The following is a 19,634-nucleotide window of genomic DNA, read 5'->3' on the forward strand; positions in this document are numbered from 1 at the left end:
CTGTTTTTTTTTCTTTTCATATCTATTTTTTTAAAAACATTTAATCATTTGAATTGCTTAGTTACTATGACCTACTTAAAATGTCTGTCACCCTCCCTATCTACCATCAGTAGAAATATGCATATTGGAGTCTCAGGTTTCCTTTCACATAGCATCTTCTGCAAACCATGCACCGTTTTAGCTGAAGTTTTGTAAACTGCATTCATCATCCTGTTTATGCACTTGGCATGGAGTGAGGTCTTCAGAACTGCATGCAGCATTCAGATTTGTAGTATATGAACTGTGGATGTAGGACTGAGCTAAACTTTTTGAGTCCTGGGGAAAATGGACAGATTTCAGTGGATCACATGAATTAATGTAGATGTGAGAACATCGCAAATCATGGTTTCAAATTATATGTGCATGTCAAGGTCTTTAAAAGAGATGCTGATTTCCACTATGAAAAAAATGTATAGCAAAAAAGGTGTGCATTGGAAATGTTATTCTGTGCATGTCTTGCTAAATGTGTACATGAAAAACTCTTTTTTTTTTTTAAACGCAGCCAGTAATTAAATAAGGAATTGAAGTTAGTAATTTAAATAAGGAATTGTTTGAATGAAACAGGCATATTGCCATCTGGGTTTGTAAGAGAAAAGACCATTTCTGGGGAGAGTAAAATTGTTCTTATTTTAAATTTTAATTGTTCTTATTTTAAATCACTGCTGTTTCTGGTGGTTGTTTTTGTGAAATGGAGTGACACAGCCTGTATGTGAGAAGTATATAGAAGCGAGGAGAGCGAGAAAGAAAAGAATAAATAAATGACAAGGAAAATTGATTATAGAAGCTCCTTGAGTAAGCAGACATATACACAATTGCAGCTGAAATGGAAGGGAAGAAACAGATCAGTAAAAATACAATGCAGAAAAATGTTCTATCGGGTGTGTATCTGTGTTAGAGTCATCAGTAATGCCAAAGTACTAGAAAGTGAAGGGAGATGCAACGCAATCACTTTAGAATGTTAGCTTGTATTGGTAATTGATGATTAAAGACATGTGATCTATAAACGGGAAGGTTCTTTAGCTAAATAAAAAAAAAAACTACTTACATCAAATCAATACATCAAGATCTAATAGTGAAACACCTGGCCTGTATAACAAATAAAACTGCCTGTGCCATTAGTTTTGCTGGGGCCCCACTTTTGTTCCAGCTTAAGTCCCCATCAGCTTTGCTATTCCTGCCGTGGCCTTCCATTTCTGTTATCTTACTTATCCTCTGGATGATTTCTTTTCAAACCGCTAGGGTATTCTGACTTTGCAAACTGGGTCTCTCTAATCAATTCTGCTTGGATCTACTGATTCAAATTTGGTTGGAGCCTTCTCTTTTAGTTCATCCTACTGAGGGCTTCTTGACTTTATAAATACATTTAACTCCTCTGAGTTCTATTAACCATTGAAAACCTCCTTGCACCTATAATAATTCTGAAGGTTTTTGGACTTTGTTCTGCAGGAGGACCCTGATATACCTGTGCTGATTCCATCGATTCCAAAGTGACCACCATGGCTAACAATTTGCAAGGGAAATGATGATTTTCCCAAGGTTCTCAAAAAATGATAATGCTGCACTCTTGCGTCTAATTTGAGAACTCACTAGTATACACGTGACTGATTTTCCTAAGCAGAATTGTCAAACATAACTAATTTCATCATTTGCTTCTTTGTAGCTGTCAAATGAAATACCTTATTTATAGATGAGAAATAGTAAAAAAGTGTAGGATACGCCAGCATGTAGGACAGTGCCAAACTGGGTGACCACAATGTTTTCTTGCAGAGGCTACTGCAGGGGTGAGCCTTCCTTCCCAAGATGAAGCAACTTCAGAGTAAGTTCAGGGAATCCGGAGACATAGCTTCAGGATGGTCTGAAGGGCTTTGCTTAAAAAGTTGATAAGATTGCTGTTTTAAGTGGACTTTCTCATTTTGAATGCCATTCAGGTTTTTGTGCCTCTCATATGTTCTGTATCAATATAAAAAGCAGTCTTGGGTGATATAGTGCACTGAAATCAGAGAGAATTAAATTTGAAAGAGACATGATTTTTGACTCTTCTATTTTACGTTACAATAGTAGTAGTTCATAAATCTGCTCTGTATTGTTGCATGTTAAATCATTTTAACTAATAAATACACCTCAGTTTTTGTGAGGCATTTGCTAGTGGAGAGCATGCTCATTCAGGGAATATTTTTTGACCAACAATGATGCAAATATAATTTTGTCCATGCACTGTAACTAGAGTTTGCTGACGCTGTTAGTGTGGGGTATAGACTGATTTGTTGGCTTGTGTTGAATATACATGCATAAGAGGAAGAAATTACTGTGTTCATTTATTAAACTTTTGCTAACATTGTGCATGTATGACTGTGTAAATGTTTGCTGGCTGTTACTATTGGCCAAAAAGAACTGGAGGTTGAAATAAATAAGTGGTACTCGTGTGAACTGTGCTATGGAGGGCATATCATGGGGCATTTCAGAAATAAATCAGTGGTACTCATGTGAACTGTGCTATGGAGGACAGATTGTGGGATAATTCAGAAATGAATAAGTGGTACTCATGTGATCTGTGCTGTGGAGGGCAGATCATGGGGCATTTCAGAAATAAATCAGTGGTACTCATGTGGATTGTCCTATGGAGGACAGATTGTGGGGTATTTCAGAAATGAATAAGTGGTACTTATGTGATCTGTGCTGTGGAGGGCAGATCATGGGGTATTTTAGAAATAAATAAGTGGTACGCTTGTGAGCTGTGCTGTGGACAGATCAGAGGGGAGTTACTAACATCAGGTTATGGTGAGTATTATGGTGCTACCAATCCGCTTCTGTGGGGTTTGCTGCATTTGTGTTGTAATGAAGTTTGTAGCAATATTATGAAATAAGAAGCAGTCTATGTCTAACACAGAAACTTGTTTTCCTGATAGATGCCTAAGTAACAAGAATTTGTATAACTTGAAGGGGAGACAAATGGGGTCTTGGAGGGATAGACTAGGGAAGTGAGAGTGGTCATCTGGGTATCCGAGTTACTAGTTGAACACAGGTCACCTGGACCATCGTTAGGGCTTTATTTGTTTATGCCCACTGAGCCGGCAGACCCCCAGAATGTTGGTATCAGTCCCACAGTACTTGTATCTAATCTGACCTGTGAATACACGGATGTATGTATGCCTATGTACATCAGTCCGGACCTATAAATGGCAAGCAGTGAGACTGGGCATTTCAAATAGTATACAGCCAAATAGGGTATGGTAGGATCAAAGTGCACATCATCAGAAAATGTATTATAGGAGCAGTGTGAGTCTGCTTGCAGGTGTGTGTGTGTGTGTGTGTGTGTGTGTGTGTGTGTGTGTGTGTGTGTGTGTGTGTGCATTTGCATACGCTTATGCCACTGTTGCCAACAATTAGCATCTGGAGTTGGCAATTAATAACTGTTAGATATATCAGTACATGTCATGCTAGTTCTGTAACATCTAGAGGATATGCTGTTCAGTTAGATTTATGCCCCGTACAAATATTTTATATAGTGTAAGTACTGTAAATGCACTGTTTGTTTACTGTCTCTTATTAGATGGTGTTCTCAAAGCCCACTTTCAACTGACTAAACTCCTTTTCTAAAAAACTGAAGTTTTACTGCATTTATTCTGCTGCTGCTTTTCATGGCTTACATATTGAAGGGGAAATCACAACATGTGGTTTCTGTATGAGCCCATCACCTGGAAACTAAACCTGATAAGTCATGTAACAATTGAATTCTCCTAACCACTTGTAGCTCAGGTTTTCTTTTATCTGTAAATATTCTCTTGGGGAAAGTGGGAATGGGGTGGCTTTTATGTTTGTCTCTGTGTACATGCTTTCCAAGAGGCTCAAACCATGCTAATGACTCTTTATACAAGCAACAAGCTGCAAACATACCTAGGTGTAAAATACAGGAGTAATGCCATTTCTTTAGTTGTGTTCTCTTCTGTATATTTGGGATACTTTGGTATCTGATTTCTACTGTGTTAAATTACAAAAGTATAGATTTTACTTTAATTGTTTATTTGTGCCCCGCATACTGGCTTTAGAATTTAAAAATGTGTAAACAAACCAGGGTCCTAGGTTAAGCAGTCCGAATCTGGGGTGGGGTGGTGGTGAGAGGATGGCCTAGGATAATTTTTTGTATTGGTATTACAACTCCATGTAACTTAATACTCCTCGGCTTTCTAACTGTACATATTATTTACCTTTAGTACACCTGTTCATACTGTTATTTACCTTTAGTACACCTGCTCAAACTGTTATTTACCTTTAGTACACCTGCTCAAACTGTTATTTACCTTTAGTACACCTGCTCAAACTGTTATTTACCTTTAGTACACCTGCTCAAACTGTTATTTACCTTTAGTACACCTGTTCGAACTGTTACTGTCTTCAGCTCCCTTCCACATTAGTTGTTGTATGTCCTCTCCATTTGCCTACCTTTCCACTATAATTTTGTTTCCAGAACAAATCCCTCCTCTTCTCTCCCACCAAGAATCTTTGTCAAGTTCAAGCTTCTTAAAATGTTGTTGTGTCTGTTGCAACAATGTGCATTTTTATTAGCTATATATAGACTCTGTGTTCTGCAAATAACATACGTCTCTCCTCCTTGGTACCATGCTGAGTGATTTACATTATTCAATATTTGTTAATCCCCTACTGATACAACTGATTCCTACAAACAGGTTATTAAGAAAATGAGATAAAGATATGAACCATATATACACATTGTAGTTTTTATGTATATATGAGACTAAAATGTTTCCATACAATATATATATATATATATATATATATATATATATTTATTTATTTATTTTATTACGTAATTCCCCCCATCACGTCTTAAAATGGACTTTGTCCAGTTGAACATCCTATTTAATGAACAATATAAAATAACATCTTACTGCTGAATGTGATTTTTGCAATAGCGGCACTGACTGCTGGCAATGCCAAAACCATACACAACTTTACCACATTATATATGCATCAAATGCCTTTAGCAACATTACACCACATCATCAATTTACAGCATAAGTCTCACAGTAGTCACTGCTTTACACTTATAATTTATAAATATTTATGAAGTAGGGTAATAGGCTTCCTGATTAAATATTCATGATGTAGGGTAATGGGCTTCCTGATTAAATATTCATGATGTAGGGTAATGGACTTCCTGATTAAATATTATTGATATTGGGTGATAAGCTTCTACGTTCCTCTTTCACTAAAATGTTTATACTGATCAGAAGCTGTTCTAAACCACTTTAAAACATAACAGAGTAATTTTTTGCATAATTAGATTCTTCCTCGGTGGACACAAAAGAAATGTGAACCAAGTCAAATGCTCTAATTCTAAATAAAAATTCCTAGTTGAAAAAGTGAGACCGCAGAGTTCCTTACAATAAGGAACAAATGTTTATTAATTCATTGTTGTGTCCTATATTCAAGTATCACACAAAAGATTAAATGCTTTTGTGCACACTTTAAATTGTTTAATAGCAATAATGTATAACATAGATAGATGTTAGTTACAGAGGATTTACTCAGGCATGATAAAGTATTTGATTACATAGGTGTTCTTCACCTTTCATCTTGCAAGTCACATAGCCGGCCTTAGGCATAGGCCAACCAGGCAGCCCTGGGAGCCCCTGGGGGCAGGGCACTTTTATTTTATTTATTTGAGTAGAGGAGGATGGGGGGCACGGGTAGGTGGTGGTGGTGGGTGGTGGGTGCGGGGTGCCATTTGCCTGCTGCCCAGCCTAACTAAGGCTCCGTCCAGGGCAGTCATGAGTAATCCCAACATAGCATCCACACCCACAAGGACCTTGCTTTAATCAATCATATGGATGCCATGCTGTAGCCTCCTAATCACTTTACTCTATACTCTATTGTTGTGTTATAGCATAAAATCAAAAAAATCATGGAATTATGGAAAATACCTTATTATAAATGGAGTGTAGCAGTGTTAGATTAAAAGACAGGGCTAAAAAATCTCATTCTTTCTAATAATGCTACATGGCACTTTGGCAGCATTAATACTTAATTTAAAGGTTTCTCACATTCACTATGACAATGACCCTTTAATTACAGAAAAAAAAGTTTCTCTTCTTCTAGAAGAAAGTAAATTTTTATTTTTTTGCTATGCAAAACAGCATGACTGTGACTGTGTGACATGAAATAACTAATATTTGCTATTTAGTAGCATTAATTTTGACTTTTTTTTTGAACCATCCCATTTAATTCATTCCATTGGGTTCATAGGTAGGTACTAGGCTATTGGCCCAAGGGCCTACGTAAGCCTAGCCAACAAGGTTCTCTGGCTTACACCAGCCAAGAAAGTTATTTTTCTGTGCCACAGTCTAGCAGAGACACAGAAGTGATCCCCGGGGTGTATTTCCTATTTCCCATCCACTCATCAAGATTTTTCTTGAAGAGTGCTAATGAAGAACTCTGCTTGACATAGATGGGTAGCCTGTTCCAGAGTATGGGAAGTCTCTGGGACAAGAATCTATCCCTCCAGCATGTCCTGTTTATTGTGGTTACAAGGTTTAGGTCCCTAGAGCGTGTAGCTCGGAGATTTATTTAGGTGTAGCATGTCCAACAGCTCTGGGTTTGACATAGCTTTATATGTTAGGCAGAGATCACCTTGGAGTAGGCGATATGCTACGGAATAAAGCTGGAGTTTTTTTTAGAGTTTTGGAGTTTTTTTGGAGTTTAGCCTGATCCTGTATAAAATAACATATAGATAATTTTCAGCACTCATATTTGTGTACACCTCCTCTGATGCAGGCTAAGACGGGGGGGCTTACCATTTGAATAATTTGAGTAGCTGTGGTTTAACAAAACAGTATTGTTCTACAATATATAGGTAGCTTAGCATGATAGAATTTCAAACCAGTGAAGTTCCTCTAAGAATCATGTCCATCCATCCCCAACCCCTTTTTCTCACTTTTGTACATGGAGTCTGGATGTCACTTCAACAGTGACAGTCATCTAGAGCCAAGGTTTACACCACCGAGAGACGAGGAATCGTGTAAGTATTATTAATTTAATTATTTTAATCCATGCTAGTTCTGTTGCAGATAGTGTTTCAGATGATCTAAAGCAAGCACTGACTGTGGAATTTTAAAGGTGTGTGGGTGAGTGGGCACTCTTTTTTTCTAAATACTTAATTTATGCTTTTTTTGTTTTATTTGGGGGGTATTTCATTTGAAAAACAAAGGTCAGCAAAGAGAACATTAGTCTGTCAGAATGTTTTATGAGCATGTAGTTAATCAAAAGCAGTTAATAAACTGATCTGTTGTCTAAATAATCACTCTAAATTGTACAGGGCTCTAGTTTTAGCTAACTGATTGTCTTTCTTCTCTCTGCAGTACGGTTTAGTGGAGAAAATTCAACACTGCAAGTATACGACTGGAAGGATCAGGCCTGGGAACTTGTGTGCTCCAATAATTGGACTAGCACTTTTTCTGACAGGACATGCTCGCAAGTGGGCATCAGCAAAGGGTAATCCTATTACTATGATTGAGACACGACCATTGCTTTTGGAAATGTCTTTTATAAGCAGTGAAAGACTTTGCCGTTTTATTGTGATTAGCCCATAAATACAATTGTCTTCTCCCTAAACTGCTTTAAAGGTATGGCAGGGTTGTTCCATTGTGTAATTTTGGAAGCATTCAGTTTAGAATCTATCTGGATGCCTCATCAGGAGCTCCTTTCTTGGCCTAATCTTTCATGAGGTGAGTACGTGTGGATAGGACAAAGACAAGATAAGAACAAGGAGTGAAATATAACAGCTATGACAGCATTTAAAAATGGTCAAAAATACAAGAGTTTAATGCTTATTGCCAAGAATAATAAATGTTAGCCACAGGAAAAACTACCTGCAAAGAAGAGAGCCCACCTAGAAGGGGCATGCTCACAAAAGACTGAATTTGAAGGAACCCAACCAGGGTTTATAAGAATAAAAGATTATCTAAAGTTTTGCAACTACTGGGATAAAAAAACTTGTTGAGATGTGTGAGCATCACCATTAGAAAATCTGAAGTTGTCCGTTTTAAATGAATGGTAAGAATGTATATGGAATTCAGGTCGTGAAGAAATCAGTTTCTTATAGACGTAGAGCGAACCAGCACATTTCAGACACAGGCTACAAATAAGAAGCAGGGTTTGCATAAGAACCCACATGAAGAGAAGTTACATTATGATCTGTATACTAAAGGGAAGTACATTGCATACATTTTAATAGCCCCCGATGGAATGAATTCCAGGAGGGTTTCAGGACAAGATGCAAAAAAATAAGAGGGGAACCAGTTTAGGATAGAGGAGGTTGATGACTTGGACTTATAATAGGTGAAAGGTTTCACACAGCATTGGTTAATGTATAATAGTCTTGTGAAATCATTGGTAGGATTGTAAAGTGTAAGAAAGCTTAAGTACTCGTAGAACAGATTGTATGTCCTTAGAGGGGTGTGTGAGGACAGTAAATAGGCTATAGATTAACTCTGATCTGAAACTTATTCAGTTGAAAGGTGAAACGGGATATGGAAATAGGGGTCAAATGAGCCTTATCTGATATTTTATTTCTGTAGTCTGCATATCTCAGGAGAAAAATGGAATGAAGTCACTGTTAGGCTGATGACACCATGATGTCCTGTTGAATAGCTTGGCACATTTTATGCGTATTGCAGTCAACATTGTATCTACATGATGGTCACTGTTGATGTGACATCTCGAACTCATGCAGAAATGTGGAAAAGGAGGGCATGTATACATGGATTGGTTCTAGATCCCTTAAAGGAGGGCATGTATAGATGGATTGCTTCTAGATCCCATAAAGCATTTTCCTGCCCAAGTACCATTTCATTCACTGTTCATATAGTCATGCTGCCATAATGATGGCATAGAGGAATAAACCCCTGAGTACTGTCCAGCCAACCCAGGTTCAATTAGGTGCTCAGGAATCTGAAGGGAGTGGCAGGGAGGGATGGGTGGTTCCATGGGTGTTCCCTGGTAGAGGAAGGAGATGTCACTATGAGGGGACATGGACCAAGAGAAGAAAGGGTGGAGGACATGGTTAAGTTGCTGCAGAGGTGGGGTGGTGCTCCTCACATCCACATTGCATTCTCACTCCTTGGATGCAACTATGGACACTGCATGTAGAGAAGGAGGAGCAGATGTAGGTCATTAAAAATAAATTTCCCCCATCTGAATGGAGGTGGCTAGACCCACAGGATGCCATTAGGATCTGTGCTAGCTCCAGCTACATTGGAGTAAATCCTGGGGAAGGGGCAGAGGAGAAGATGGTAAACTTGGTGGTGGATGTGGACACTGGGTAGAAAGGCCGTAGGATGATGCAGGGGTGCAGAAAGTGCTCAGAAAAAAAAGTAGTAAAGTCAGACTGTGTCTTAATAGATACTTCATAGTATCCATTCTTGCTGCTAACTCATTGTAAAAACAACCTTGTTCCATTGACCACAGCTCACTGAATAGGCTTTTTTAATATTAGTATGGGGTCTTCCCCTGCTCACATGAAGCATTTTAGCTGAGAGCCTAGTCAGTTAGATGGGATCAGTGGACTATTTTACTTTTTAAACACTCTGACAACTTAAAGCTTATAACATTTCACATTGCTGACAGCAAGAAAGGAATATGGCCAAATAGGCATAAGTGACGAGGCCTGCATTGTTTGTCTTAGTGAAATCTGGAATACAAGATGACGACCAAGCAAAAAATGAATAAATAATAAAATGGGCATCTTTATTAGACCTAATGCATACTGTACAGCTGCGTTTCCATGACTGGGACCAGTCAATAGTTTTTTTTAATATTCAGACCTCTTTCATCTAGCCATTGCATTTTGTTGAGGATAACATGATTTACTGAGCCTTGCAAAGCAGGTGGAGTATCAGCAGTGGCCAATAAAATGCTGAAGTATTGCTAAACAAAGAGATGCTAGTAAGACACTCAAACTCTACTTTAATCCTGATATTTATTATACCTTGTTTATATTAAGGTTATAAGTATTGACTTGGTATGATGAAAGCCTTGATCTTTCTCAAAGGTATGTCAAAACATGTCATTCGCACATGATGTGATACAATTATACAACCATTGTAGGTATGCTGTAGGTTCGTGGGTCAGTACTAGGCTAGCTGCCCTTGTCGGCCATTTTAAGCCTTGCCAGTTTCCCTTTTTGTGCTTGAAATAACCTGTCACGTTTGATAATAAATTGGCCTTACCCATCCCATGGTTGATAATTATATATTATCCCTAATGAGAATAACTGGAATCATACCATTGATAATTTTAGGGGAACCATGTATGGAATAAAGAATTTAGGAGCTGCATCTGTCCATTAGTATTACAGGAGGCAATCCTGGGCTAAATTTTCTGTTTCTCATCCACATATGCAAGTTACGCTTGAAAATGGACAGGGATGAACTTTGTACATGTGGATGGGGAGTCTGCTTCACATAATAGGAAATTGCCTCACTTACATAGACTGTGAAATTATATGTATATTTATATCTCAGAACTGTGAAGGCAGTTTAGATTGTTGATAATTTAACACCTTGACCTTTCTTTCTGAAAGACTAATGCTGATATTTTTCACACTTGGAAGCAATGGATACATAATGAATCTCATTGAAAACCAGTAATCTGAATCTGTTTTCTCTGAGATGACAATTTGGGATAGTTACTCATTTGACAAATGGCAACTAGCTGAATGCACGATTCCCAAAAGTACAAGTTCTGGAATGTTTTTATGTTTATCAGCTGTGATGAAAGCTGACACTCTTGCAAGTCATTTTTTTCATCGCAGGATGTTTCTTATTTCCCTGTGAGTGTGTGACTATCGCGTTCATGTTTTCTCAGTGGTTGTGTGACCAACACATTAGTATATACCAGTAAGAGGAATGCTGGGGGTAAAGTCCCCCAAATATGGAGTTGCAAGAGGCTTGCTCCCTTGCAAAATAATGTTTTGTTCCTGATGTCACCCATAGTTTTTGCTTGTTTGTCAACAAGTTTGACTCTCTGTTTACTGTTTTGACTTCCATAGTGGATCTGACTATATTGCATCCACATATATCTGTGAACACACAATTCAAAACAGACATGCTCAAAGCAAGCCCATGCATTATCAGTTAACACACACGTATGAGTGCACTTACGCATTTTATGTGTAGGTGAAGCCCTGTTATCTCCATGTAGGACTGTGCCTCTATGCACTCCAACATAGCTATTCTATCTCAAAGGGTTCTATTGCTAATGGAGAAAGGGTATGGTGACTGCTGGACTTAAACTGATATATTGTGCGAATACTAGACTTCTAACAAACTGGTGTTCAATGGCACAGTGTCATTTAATGCAAACTCAAAACTATTAACCGTTAACAAAATCACTTTTACGTCTGTCTTGGAAAGTGGTTTTTATAAAGTATATACAAAATGTCTTCATGGCCTGAAAAAAGAAAAGTGGAGTTTTATTTATCTTTATCTAGCTGTTATTCCTGTCTTCTTGTTTTGCCTTAACACGTTACTGTGTAGATAATCCCTAAACTGATATTCCAGATAAATACACACTGCCTGCATTTCCCTTCACTTTTCACTAAAGCTGTCCAGCATGTCTTCAGCCTATGGTTAACAATCAGTTGTTACTTATGAAGACAATATTACTCAGAGAAGGTCCTCTCAGTGCTAGACTGCAAAGCCCAGGTACACCATAGCAGAATAAGAACAATAGGTCACTGTCTGTTAGTAATGTGATACGTTATTTCTTATAATATGTAAAAGTAAACTAAAAGAAGAAAAGCAGTGTTTCTAAAGTGAAATTATTTAAATTGCACTGTAGCACACTCTTGTTTTATTGCACTTGTATTCTTTTTTTAAAAATAAGTGTAAGTTAAAAGTGAAAACAAAGCAAAAATGACTGAGGGATAGAACAATCAAAACTACGGTGTTGCAGCTTAAAATTTGCCTTATCATATCTCTAAATCAATACAAAATGAAAAGTGCCTTCACCTGTCACATCCTTTAGGTTTACAGAATGTTTTTTGTAGTGAACCATATGAGTGCCTTCCAACTGAAACATTTCTGTAAATGGCTGTATGGAGGGTTTTTTTTTCTTCTATAAGATACACAGAAAGTAAACCTCATTTATTTTGTTGGAGGTAATAGGATTCTATTTTTGGGTAATGGCTTTATCATAGCTGGAGGTGTGGCCTATAAAGGTATGTTATAGCTTTCAAGGAAGTGAAAGGAGGGTTAAAAATAAAGGTTTTGTTATGCTTGCTTGAAGGAGAGCCAGCATTCACACAAAGGCAGACATTAAGAAAGTGAAAGTATCTGCTCCCATATGTCTAAAGTAGAGGAGAAAGTACATTTCTGGAGTGTATAAGAATTATAACAGACTGTGTGAAGGAAGTCCCGACTGAAGCATTTCCAGTGAGGGGCAGATGCAGTCATTAGGGATTTTGCAAGTTTTTTCTGTATGTGAAGGTTTTTTGTGTGCACACTGCCTGCTTATACTTAAAAAAGTGTATCTGTATAGCTGGTATTAGTGAATTACGAGTTTGAAGGTAAGTATTTTTTAACGTGCTGGCAGGCAATCAGATTTTTTTGGAGGTTGGGGTAGGAGATAGCTGTGCTGTGCATGAAAGCAACTTCATTTGCTCAGTTTAAAGTCTGGCATTAAGGACTCTAGTGCACATTTGTGTGAAATAAATAGGAGTATTTACTCTCTGGTCAATCTGTGAGTGAAACATTTGCAATTGTCTGATTTCATAGAACGTCCTTGTACTTAGCTAACAGTTTAGGATTGCAACATACCTTTTATTTGTTTGCAAAGCTTACTAAATGGCTTTACAGGACTGGAGTATATCTGTGTGAAAAAAGCTGGAATGTTTACTTTGAGTACCGTTTGGGTGAAACCAAGCTGAAACTGTTCTTGATTTTGTAGAATGTCGATGGCTTTGCCTTATATTTCTGCTGTGCCATATAAAAATTTGTGTTTTTTTTTTTCTGCCAGATCTTTGAGGATTGCAGTCACTAAATGAGGGAGGCATCTAGCTGTGGATGAAAGCAACTTACTCTCTCGATATTTGCTCATGTTACATTCTGGCTTTATGGAACCAGTGTTCATTTGTATGAAATAAGCTTTGGGTACTGTTTGTGTGAAACCAAGTTGAAATTGTCCCTTATTTTGTAGAATGTTCCTGACTTTGTCTCATTTTGATCTGTTCCTTATAGTATTTGTGTTTTTCTGGCAAATAACTGAGTTGCAGTCATTAAATAATTGCAAACATAGGAATTTCAGATTTCATGTCCTTCAGAAAATGCATGCCATGTTAATGTAGCAATTATGAGTATATAAGAGCAATATTTAAAATCTGACTCTGGTTTGGAACTTTGTCAGTAAGAGGTTGTAATATTTTGATCACATTTAAATGAGTTGTACATACATTAGCTATAATTGCTGTGTGGGGTAGGGATTTTGTGGATGAATGTAACTTATTTTGTTCAATTAACCATCTAGCTTCAGAGGCCTAATGTGCATTTGCGAGAAATAAATTGAAGTACTTGCGGGCTAACTACTGTTTATGTAAAACAAGGTTGAAATCAAATCATCTCTCCCCAAGCCTACCAAATGCCCTCTTTTACCTCATGTTTTGGTTTGTTCTTCATAAAATATGCAGTTTTCTTGTAAATCATGGAGGATTGCAGTCAGTTAAATAAGGACATACAGTTGAGTTTCAGACTTCATTTTCTTTAGAAAATACTAAAATTTTATTTTAGCAATTTTAAGTCTACAGCAGCAATACTTAAAATATCTGCCCATGATTCTAGGCCTCTGCCCCTTAATAGTTTTTGGCTTTGTCTTGATTTTTGCTGTAAAAGGTTGAGAAGTATTTTTTACCACAATCAGATAAGGTGTATTCAGCAAAGTGGGTATAATTGCTGGATAGGTAATGGAGGCTGTCTGTGGGAGAAAGTAACTTAGCTTATTGTTGTTTAATTAGCTTAAGCAGACTAGCTTTGCAGGACTAATATGCATTTATGTGAAATAAGTTGGAATTCTTGGGCTGGTTTGTGTTTGTATAAAACAAATCTGAAATGTATTATGAAATCTGTAATTATTATTTTACAACAATCAGACATCTGCGGTATATGCAGTCAAAAATGGGGCTATTATTGCTGAGTAAGCAGGCTGGATGTGGATAAGAATGACTTCCCCAACTGTTATTATCACTTTAAACAGTCATTAATCTGGCTTTGCAGGACTAGTGTGTAACTGTGTACAGTAGATTGGAATACGTTCTGCAGACATTTTTTTATCTTTTTTTGTACATTTGATGTGTACACAGTCAAGCAGCTGTAATTGATGAGTATGTATCTTAGTAAATTACAATGTTAGAGTTTGAATGGTTGTAATTCAGGAAGATGAATCCAAACAAACATGTCTATTTATGTATGGTGCCCCTAAGAAAGAGTATAGGGAGCCCATGGCCTGAAAACAGCTCGATGTATTCTTACTCCAGCACTGTCTGTAGCTGTGGGCCCCAAGTGACCATCTAAATTGCACTTATTATAATCCACCTCTGCATCTTTGCATATCCCTCCCTAGTCCCACTACAGTTTCTGGCAGACATCTCTTAGTCTGATTCTCTTGTGCACACAGGTCCTTGTCTCTTAATCTGATTCTCTTGTGCACACAGGTCCTTGTCTCTTAATCTGATTCTCTTGTGCACACAGGTCCTTGTCTCTTAGCCTGATTCTCTTGTGCACACAGGTCCTTGTCTCTTAATCTGATTCTCTTGTGCACACAGGTCCTTGTCTCTTAGCCTGATTCTCTTGTGCACACAGGTCCTTGTCTCTTAGTCTGAGTCTCTTGTGCACACTGGTGCTTGTCTCTTAATCTGATTCTCTTGTGCACACAGGTCCTTGTCTCTTAGTCTGAGTCTCTTGTGCACACAGGTCCTAGTCTCTTAGTCTGAGTCTCTTGTGCACACAGGTCCTTGTCTCGTAGTCTGATTCTCTTGTGCACACAGGTCCTTGTAGAAACTCCTAAATTCCTTTTTTTTCCTCGTTTTCCTTTTTTATGCTGTGCAATTCTCCTGCCTTGCTCTACACACACACACACACACACACACACACACACACACACACACACACACACACACACACACACACACACACACACACACACATAGTATTTTAAGATATACATGCATACTTTAAAGTGGGAACTTGGTTCAGTAGTGCATCATGGGCTGAATACCATGCAGGTTCTATAGCCTGTCACTAAAGGTTGGGAGGTTGGCCTAATGGTGAAGGTGTTTGTCTTACAAACACAAGGTGCTGGGTTTGAGTCTCACAAGGGATTATTGGCTAGGCTTAAAAATAGCTCGCAAGGGCAGCTAGCTTAGTACTAACCTATGAACCTATTAAGGGAGTAAACAAGCTAGGATATGTCATAGGCCCACTTTTAGTACAAATTGCAAGATTTGTGATCTGCTTTGTATTATATTTTTCTAACAAAACAGAGACAAATTACAGCACGTTTCTAAAATGAATAACAGTTTCAACCTGCTGTGTATGCCAGTAATGCTGACTGCCTGCATGGGCTGAACAGTGCAGAGTGAAGGAACATGTGGAGAAAGTCGGCAACTTTAGAAAAGGAAAAGATTCTGCTCAGCTAAATTTACAGCAGACATTTCTGGACAGAAACCATCAGCTGATATTGAGAGGCACTGACTGAACTGAATACAAAATGCATGGTGACTACAGGATATTTTGAAATAGAACCCCTTAACGAAATGAGGACAAAGCAGTATGAATCTGTGTCTCAAAACTGTGTTTTCTCTGCTCCCTTCATCTGTTGCAGATGGGAAATAAGTAAAGGCTGCAGTGGATTTCTTATATTTAGACTCTTTAAATAAGATCAATTATTTACTGATAACGTGTTTCTTTAAAGAGCTCTGAGCAGTCTTGCCACATTCTTTACAACTGTCACTTGATCACCTCACTGTGTACTAATCTTTAGGAAAAGTGTACATTACAAAATATTGTAGGATCTGTAGTCCTTACACAGAAATATATGCAAAACTTGCACTGAGATACTATTTCTGATTTTTGTGACTAGCACTGCTCCAACCTAAGGTATGTTAGTCACTTTAGGGATAGATATCTTCATTTTTCACTGTCGTCGTCGTTTGGCTTTTCCCGGTTAGAGGTCGTCACAGCGGAACTCCGGTCCGCTAATGATTGGCAGTGAGTTTTATGCTTGCTTTAGACAATTAAAGGAGGATACACTTTGTATCAGGAGGATTATTTGCCTTCTGTATTACGTTGCCCTGTTCGATTATCAGCTAGAGCGTCTTCTGTGTGGAGACATGCGTGAATGGGTGTACCTTCGTTGAAGGTTGTGCATCAGAGCTGACAACTCAGCATGTAAAGATCTACTGCCAATCATTAACGGACCAGAGTTCCGCTGTAGCAACCCCTAACTGGGAAAAAAACGAAAGACACAAGACACAACAACATGAGAGTAAAACTTTTCCCCCACATGGAAACCTTTCTAAGAATGCTCATATCCTGTTAAGACTCTTAACCAGCAAATGCAATTCAGATTTCCAGGAATCTGCGAGACACAGCGCATCATCACCATGAACCATTTTCCCTATTGTCCTACATGGAGTCAAAGTGTTGCATCAGCTGTTGCCATCTCCTGCTATTCAGTGCCAGTCAATGACTTTTTCAACAGTCATGTCTGATTGTCACAGATCTTTTTTACACACAGTCCAGCCATCTCTAGTTTTCTGTTGCCTTCTTCCTGTCTCTTCCAAATAGTTTTCCACACGATTGTCTTCTGCTTTCTTATACATATGAAGAAACCCCCATAATCTGTTCTCCTTGATCTGCTCTACAATTGCGACATTCTTAGCTTCTCCTCTGATGTCATCTTTCTCAAGTGCTCTGCCTTCACTGCCCAGATTTCCACCATACAAAGTCACTGGTGACAAAACTTGTTTTTGTTCGCCTTGCATTTCACCTTCTTTGCCATTCTTATGTCATACACTACACCTGACTCTTTGCCAGTTGTTTGTAGCACCCCTGATTCTAGCATTTGACCTCCGAATTCAAACTTCCTTTCTACTCTACTACCCTGCCAGCCTTTAACCTGTCCCACTATTTCTCATTTATCCCACTTTTCAGTTTTTTCTGATTTGCCCTGTTTGCTGCCATGACATCTGTCTTGTTTGTACAGTAAACTCTCAGTTAATCGGCACCCATGGGGATTGGTAGATGGCAGATAACTGTAGTTTCTGGTTGCTTGAGAGTTACTATTAAAAATAGGCCTGATTAATACTGTACCCTATTCTATTTGTTTGGTTTGACTTGTTCTCAGGTTGGGGAGAGAGGGAATTTATCCCTATCTTCCCTTTTAAAACTCTAAAAACATAAGATATGTTTATGCAGGGGGAAAACAAAGTGCAACACATGAAAATTGTGCTGTATATCTTCGATTTTTGTTCTAGTTGCTTCAGATTGCTGGTTGCTTGAGTTCCACTTAACTGTGAGTTTACTGTAATCAGTTTCATTTTATGTACCTACAATTTGCATTGCACAGACCTACAATTTTGCTTTTCAGTCTCCTATCATTTACTATACATTTAGTTAATTTGTTTTGCCAAGTTTATTTGCAATGTCCAACTGAACACAATATCTCATTTATAGCAGAGGTCTTGGTAGAAAAACTCCAGTTTTCCAAAAATAATAATTTAGCCAAACCACAACAATGGCAAAATGAGATCCAAATTGTGATATAACTTCAGTTCATACATTACACTTGTTATAACCAATTACATATTCTGCTCATTGCCTGTTGTCATGAATAAGCAGTTTACTTTCAGAATGTGTGTGTGTGTGTGTGTGTGTGTGTGTGTGTGTGTGTGTGTGTGTGTGTGTGTGTGTGTGTGTGTGTATAGATGGTTTCACTTCATAATTTCGAAATGCTGAAATCTCAAATTTCAGCATTTCGAAACTATGAAGCCGAACCATTCACAATCCTGAAACCCACAATCACAAATCACACAATCAAACATACATATACCAAACACCACATAATACACACACCATTCCACCCACAGCACACAAACCACACAATCCTACACTACATATAAGCAGGGGGGCAAGCCCCCCTGTACCTCCCATGTGGGGGAGTGCACTGCCCACACACCCCTACTTATATATACCAACTCCGAGATCACACATAATGGAAAAAAAAAACTCAGACCATGACATTCTACACTCGCTTGCAGACAAATACACATCACACATACACAAACACCAACAAATCCAACACTCACACTCATACTTACACCTCCCTACACTTACCCACACATACAACGTACAAAACACACACAAACACTCACTCACCTTCAATTTCAGACACCATACCAGCCAAACACTTCAAGCAACCTAACGGAAATGCATAACACCGATTCCAAATATTTAAATTTGCTCTTATGCACTTTCGGCATTCTGCAGTTTCAGGTTCATGGTCTTGAAAATTCGAGATTTCAGCATTTCGAGATTATGAAGTGAAACCGTTTAGATATATAGTAATTGGATGAATTAAATAACCTTTGTTTAGGATGATGATCTGTAATATTTTTTTGCAATATCCAAGTTATACTGTGTGTGTGTGTGTGTGTGTGTGTGTGTGTGTGTGTGTGTGTGTGTGTGTGTGTGTGTGTGTATAGGACTTGACTGTAAAATGGGATTTTGCACTATCCTTTCAATATTTGTAGGATTGCAAGTTTTAAAAAAAGTATGATGTTGAAAACTCTCATTAAGGACTAATAACTGAAGCACTCTGCAGTACAGAGTCATGATCTGCTATTATTGTCTGTTCCATTTAGATGTTTGAATATTCTGTAATAGGTTGCTGGCAAGCCATCTAATCTGATAGCCCTTCTTTGGTAACTATATATTTAGTAGTAGCTGAATGAAATGGGTGTTGTTGACTGCATCATTAATTCTGAAAGGTACTCGAATGGGGGTCACAATCACCTTCATCTTGTTAAGTGGTTTTCTAACATGTTTTGTAAGGGAGAAAACTATACTGTATTGTGGTCTGAATGAAATCTCTGCTGCTCTGGAGAAAATAAATTGTTATCAAGTAAACACATTAGGGGTTGTGATCACATTTTCTAAAACGTTTTCATTAGAAAGTTGAGCACTATTGGCCTAATTCTGCTAACTGAACAGTTATTTCCTCCTTTACATAGTGGTAACACAATGGTATTTTTCACCGCTTTGGAATGGGAAGTATCCTTTATCATCAAGAAGATATTTGTTGAAATGTGTCTCTTAGTTTACCAGTAATCAAGTGTGTACTTCATTGCATTGCCTTTTTTATTAAATATTGTTGAATTATGCAGTGAATAAGCATGACAGTGCAGTTGTATTGTGCCTTTTAGTTTTGCTTGTATTTCTTGGTGGTGTGACCATGGAGTTACTATATTAAATTTAAAGTATTGTGGGGTGTCAGCCCAACTGGGGTGCTGGAGGCATAATTATCTGCAC

At 38.0% G+C, this 19,634-nt stretch overlaps 1 protein-coding gene across 2 annotated transcripts in view; it reads left to right on the forward strand.

Moving 5' to 3' along the window:
• Positions 1-19,634, forward strand: part of LOC122809435 (transmembrane protease serine 13-like) — a 548,009-nt gene that overhangs the window by 304,325 nt on the left and 224,050 nt on the right. For both annotated transcript variants that reach the window (XM_044080945.1, XM_044080946.1), the window contains one exon: positions 7,416-7,548. In XM_044080945.1, coding sequence (XP_043936880.1) covers positions 7,416-7,548 — 133 coding nt within the window. The remainder of the gene's footprint in view (positions 1-7,415; positions 7,549-19,634) is intronic.

This window comes from Protopterus annectens, chromosome 8.part0 (genome assembly GCF_019279795.1).
Source record: "Protopterus annectens isolate FY-2018-M chromosome 8.part0, PAN1.0, whole genome shotgun sequence".
Lineage (NCBI taxonomy): Eukaryota > Metazoa > Chordata > Ceratodontiformes > Protopteridae > Protopterus > Protopterus annectens.